Source organism: Loa loa (assembly GCF_000183805.2).
Source record: "Loa loa unplaced genomic scaffold supercont3.57, whole genome shotgun sequence".
In the NCBI taxonomy this organism is placed as follows: Eukaryota; Metazoa; Nematoda; class Chromadorea; order Rhabditida; family Onchocercidae; genus Loa; species Loa loa.
This window is the reverse complement of record NW_018108237.1, coordinates 71,131-77,578: the sequence shown is the minus strand read 5'-3', so window position 1 is coordinate 77,578 and position 6,448 is coordinate 71,131. Positions and strand designations below refer to the sequence as shown.

General features: G+C 32.9%; 1 protein-coding gene across 1 annotated transcript; it reads right to left on the bottom strand.

Annotated features, from left to right (window-relative positions):
- Nucleotides 1-545: 545 nt before the first annotated feature.
- On the bottom strand, nt 546-4,254 carry LOAG_11588 (hypothetical protein; the record flags this gene model as incomplete). Its single annotated transcript, XM_003147105.1, has 6 exons — nt 546-761; nt 1,715-1,781; nt 2,486-2,617; nt 3,280-3,408; nt 3,640-3,774; nt 4,214-4,254. 6 exons carry the CDS (start codon nt 4,252-4,254, stop codon nt 546-548), a joined length of 720 nt encoding a protein of 239 aa, XP_003147153.1.
- Nucleotides 4,255-6,448: the final 2,194 nt, after the last annotated feature.

The window sequence follows — 6,448 nt, the reverse complement described above, 5'->3', positions numbered from 1 at the left end:
ATATATATATATATATATATATATATATGTATATGAATGGATATTATTCCTAAGAAATTTCGGCATATGACCACTGTGCGTATATTTCATATATTATTTCCTCCTCTACGTGCACAATGTCGTTAATTAAGTCGGTTAGGCTTAATTTTTTTAGAAACAATTTAGTTTTTTGAAACAATTTTCACTTTTTTTCTTTTCCTTCTCTTTTTTTTTAAATAGGGAAGCAAAATAGTAAGATGCAAACGAATAAAAGTAATAGTGACAAACACGTTATCTAATTTACTGCCTCCGAAATAAAAGGATAATTCTTAAAGATCTGCTTAAGACATAAAGATGGATGAATTCTAAGCACTCGCAAGGACTAATAATTTCCAGTTACCCATCATCACTCACAAATAAATGACGGAGAGGTAGAGACTTTATTCATTAATTTCGAAACAGCTTCACACTTTTTTTTTGGGTGATATGAACAGCATGTTAGACAGTTCCAGGATTTCGTAAACTCGTAATGCAAAAGACATTTGAAAAACAAGGGATGACTGAAACTAAGAGTTATGTGGGTGAATAACTGCATATTCCCATCTCTTCAGATAACTTTTATTGATCGAGACTTCGGTAGCAGACAAACTGCTCGGAGATGCTGATGAAGCATCTGATCGGTGCAGATGCAGGGTTGTATATTTTAGGTCCATTTGTACGTCTTTTATAAAAGCTCCATCCGAAAGGGGACGTTCATATTTGTGTGGAACTTCTGCCACTATCTGGAAATAGCTCAGACCTATTTACTATCACATTTTAACTAAAGGTAACTTAAGCGCAAACAAGGAGATTTTAAGGAGGAAAGCTTCACTGATAATTCGAAAATTAAAAGCATGCTGTCAAATCACAATGGGAGTTAAAAAACCATATAAAATCAAAGAATATGTACTTAAAAGGAACAGACGGTTGACTTCGACCAACTTCACTTTAAGCTGAATATATATAGGCGGACAAACTGTAAGAATACAAAGTTTCCGCAGCAAATTAAAAATCAAAATGAGTGTTACGGACAACTGAAAATCTGTGCTAAAGTTCAAATTATGAAATACTGGAACAAAAGTGAAATTAAGGATTAGAAGTGACTGCAATTGTAATATTCTTGAAAAGGGTAAGATTTACAACTTTTCGAAAGAGCCTTTCGTGATTTCTGAAGATAATGAACTAATCTTGGATTCATTATTTCCACTCGAACTCTTTTCTTTGAGTGATACCCGCAACTATGACCTTCAAAAATGAAAGAAAAGCTAAGATGATTCACGAATGTAAAAGAATCCGTCCATACCTCGATTTTTTCTGATGTCTTCTCAGAAAAAATCGAATACACTTTTATTCTCGGAATTCTGCGCATAAATTTATGAGAACACGCCATATGTAAAGTAAAAATTAACAAGTGAAATAACTTACCGACTAGAACTACATAAAGCATTTAGCTCCAAAATTATCCAAACCAACAATTTGACGTTTCCATTGAATTTTTAGTGGTAAACGAAAAACTCCAAAATATATTTGTTATCATTCGTTGGCAGTAAATTCAATTTATTTCTTTGATTGAAGTAAAGAAAATTTCGAATTTGAGCAATTCTGATATCATTCTCTCTCTCTTTCGCTAAGAATTATACTTTAAGACTGAATGCATACATCCTTTTTTCTACGGATTTTCCAAATCATTTCGTACTTTTCGAACACTTTTGGTAGCCGAATATAACACCATCGAACAACCGATACCCAGGGAACTTGTTGTGCTTCAATCAAAGAAATAAATTGAATTTATTGCCAACGAATGATAAACAAATAACAAATATATTCTGATAACGACTTGAACTATTTATTAATGTTGTTGGATCAATTCTATTCTGTTTTACTTCTGAAACTGAAAACTTAATTGATAAACTAATGTATGCGACTATTCAAATTTTAAATCTGTCATATTGCTGTAAAATCTGTTTTCGATGAACACAATATAAGTAAAGTTGATAACTGAAGAACATGCACGTGAATGTTTCAACCTCCTACTGCTAATATTGTACTTTAAATTTGAATATTTGGTTTCAGTAGTCCACACTCTTGGACAATTTCTTTAAAATAGTGTTAAGTTATTGAACAGAAAATTTCTGTCCTAACCATCCCATCCTGCAAGATCATCAGCTTGCTGATTTCTCTGAAGAGGTCAACCTACTTTGTGACCTGAAAAGGATCTTTTCCTCTCCCTACATAAATTTCAAAATTTTGAAACGTTTCAATAAAATTTTTGGAAAGTAATGACAAATTAAGGATTCAGTCCGAACAGATATCCTCCATTGTTTATTTTTTTTTTTTTTGACAAATATTTTTTTCTAATAAATCTATCTCGAGAAGATTTTGATTTCTCTCAAGACTAAAATAATTCCGGATTTTCTAGTAAATTAAGAATTCCACTGTCTCAAATATATCTTGAGTCTTTATTTACATTTCGCTGGGTACTCCACTAGAAATCATCACTAAATGTTTTACATACACCATTTCAAGGTCCAAAACTACCGGCTCGTTGTCGCATCTTGCGTTTTTCGCATGTTCAGTGTATAGATCAGCTACCTTCATCCTCAAACTTTTCATTTAAAGATATAAAACAAAAAAAAAAATTCACTAACATTAAATTCTCTTACAGCAAATTCTCTATGAGATGAGAAAAAGCTCAAGCGAATTTCAAAGCACTCACTGCTACTAGATATATAAGATCATCCTTCAGCTAACGTATAGTTCAAATTCGCTAAAAAAGAGGCATTAATACTTCATTTTCATTCGAATCAAATTCCTTGATTAATTGATGCAAGATCCTAAATCCCAGCTTTTTCACACAAACTATAGCAGCACTTTATACAAATTTGTTATTATATCCTAAATATACGGTCTTTTTTAAAGCTGAGAATAAGAACATCGAAATCAGTCCAATCCCAGTCTAAGAAACATGACTTTACGGAGCTAATCAAAAGAAAAAGACCGACATGCAGAAGTGGACTAATAACTGCAATCCTGAACACAACCCATTTGAGCACATCATCCAAAACACCCGATTTTTCCTCGTATTGATTCCGTCCCACTTTCGTGTCTGTTAAAAAATATTAACAACTGCTAGGAGAGAAAGAACTTAATCAATCAAAGCCAAAAAAAAATCCTATATAAATCACCGTTACTACTACCAACTTCAATTTGAGCTCACAATTGTTTCACTTTCTGAGCATAGAATTTTAAGGTAAATTTTACCTTTTTATGTTCATTGATGGATCAATCACACCATTAATAGCCGGTAGTTTAAAGATTAACTGTTGAGGGAAATGTGAGCCCGAAAATCCAGGATCTGTTGTGGATAGTTTACGTCCAAAGGATCTGATGCTACAAAAAGTGAACCACGAGAAATGAATCTGACATTTTTTCTCTAATCAAAGGATCTTTTGCATACAGTGTAGTCATGACTTTAAAGAATGGTTTTTTAATAACTTGCTATTTTTAAAAAAAACTAAACATTAATACTTTCTTCACTTTTTTATGAATTGAGAAATATGGAGAAGAGAATTATAATAACGCAATTGTTTTCCTTTGTTCAATTCAAAACCACGGTTCTACTTTAGATAACCAAACGGATGATTAGTTTCACCTTGTAGCATCAGGAAATGCGCGTTGTCTATGTGTATGAAATCGTATTCGAGATGTGCCTGACTTCCAAAAGATCGTGCAGAAACATCAAATTTAAAAAAATACCTGAAAAAGTTCGTCAAAACAAGAACCTTTTATAAGTAACAAAGCCCGGAATATACTGGTTGCTTTGAAAAGAAATCTATACAGATTGTCAAATTCATATCGAAATTCCAATAATTCTTTAAATTCGTTCAAAATTAAATTCCTCGACTAGTACAAAAAAATGATGTCGAACAATGTGCAAGTGAATTTATGGCCCGTGACAGGTAACATATAACAGCTAATAAGAATCGTCGATTTCAAATTAACGTAAAAACGTATACTATGAAAAAAAAAAAAAATTATGAAAAATGGTCGAGAACCAAAAGACATAGAAATAAAAACCTAATATTCGACTTTGCACTTCCACCGAAACAGACAAATTCTCAATATGAAATTATAATTTCATAACGCTTAGGAGATACCTCTTCTTTCCTAAGAAAAATCTCTCATTCTTTATAACCAAATCTTCCACAGATTCTCCATCTCTAATCGATTCCACATCCTAAGCTACCTAAAAACATTAAGGAAATACTATAAGATGTAGAAAGCAAAACCTTTTCCCTGAAGAAGCAAAGAAATTTAGCTTACAAAGTATTCATCCCTGTATACAGACTTTGCCTAGTTTCACGGAGTTTGCTTGACGAGCTCCATCCGGAAAAATCAATATCTCAAACTAGAAATTGGATCCCATCTCAGATCGCATCAAAAATATTTAATTTTGGCTTTATAAGCGCTATACAGTCTTTCAGTTGGCATCATACTTCAAAAATAAGATCTCACATTCATTGCCACACTGCTAAAGGAAAATGTCATCCGAAATAAGCATAGCGCGGTCAAAACATTAAGATTTTACATACAGCGATGACAGACCCAAGGAAGAGTCCAAGTCATCGAACGTCACTCGCAATATTCACTTTATCATAAATTCTCCAGTCTTACGAAATATTTTAAGTATACGAAGTAGTAAAATGGGGAAACTGACATGCAGATGTACGCTACATGTTAAAGACAGGTCAAAATATGAAAAATACACCAACAAAGAAGCGATCAACTACTGTATCTCACCCGTCTCTCGCAAGTTCTGGAAATTCAAGCCGTCCAGAGACGAACTCATACAAATCCGCACGAAATTTTGATTTTGCAAAAATTTTTCCTTTTCAATTAAAAATTAAAAATTCATTTTTCAAAATTCATTTCGTTTCTTTTAATCCTACGATTAAATATGTCTAAAGATTAAACAGGAAACATAAATTTCAATTTCATACGGGCATATATCGGTTTATAAATCTGCGAATATAAAATTCATCCTAAACTAATATTTAAACTGTTACGATGAACTAAGAAAAGGAGAAAGAAAAATCCTAGTGGATATTTGATGCTACCACAAAGCTTAAGTCCTTCTGTACTTCAATTTCGTTGACAGTCTTGCGAGCGGAATTATGATAACCCATTATCTCCTCAAGTTCATTTTAATAACTGAATACATAGGGAAACTCATGAGACAATATTTCTTCAGTTAGGAATTGACACATCAGATTGTACTGATGCCGCTCGTAATTCAATGGATAACACCTTCTACTGACGAAGTAGGCTCAGTGAAATTAACAATTAATATATCTTTTTAAATGACCGGAAAATCGGTGAGAATAGCAGCTGTTTAACATGCACTGTGATCAATCCCTGCTTATCCCATTGCTAATTGTCAACTCAATGTTATAAACGTAACCAAAACGGCAGAGCACTCTTTTTTTTGCTTCCAGCACACTTACTACGACTGCTGAGTAAGTCCCGAAAGTCTGCTACCGAAAGAATAAACATCCTGCTTACTGAAACATGTGGTTTCCAAACAAGCTTACTGTAGCAAACTTATGAAGACTAATCAACAGACTTATTAGCCACAGAAAACATGCTTACAGACAGTTAATGGAAAGCAGTAGGCAGGACTTCAATTTGACAAGACTGTTCCACACAAAATCCAGAGTTTAAAAAAAAGGAAGCTTGAAAAGATTTGATCCCGCAAGTGTAATAAAATTAGCGTGAACAAACCGGAAGAAGGACAATCTAAATAACCCATCAAAAAACAGTTAACGCTCCCTTCCGTTGATGAAAAAGGTTTGGATTTAGGAAATCAAGAAGAATAAGCTGGATCAGAGAAGGAACATTTTCATCTTTTCTCCATTCCACTACTACTCTCTCGCTTTGTCCACCAAAAAATTTACACATTTTACTTGCTATAAAGCTTCATTTCTCCCTTTATGCTTTTGATGCTTTTAACAATGTTAAATGTAATTTCCTATTCTTTTAAATGAATAGTTCATTAGTGTGAAGATAAGGCCAAATGTTAGTTCCCTGTTTATTTGATCACATAGAGGTTCATGTTTACCTTTCCTATATTAGAAGATATTAATTTCTGGGATTATATGTGGTACAGAAGGATAGGAGATATCATCAGGTCGCGCAGCTATGGTGTCACGACTAAATGAACTTCCTTGGAAGTTCGGAATGTTTGTCTAGTGCAGGTGTTGGCAATAAATTTTTCCAGGAGGTTACATGAAAAATTGGAATGGTTTTCGAGAGCCTGACTAATATACTTAACTCAGTTCTATCCAATACCGTATCCGTCGTATACGTATATGTATATATATATATATATATATATATATATATATATATATATATATATATATATATATAT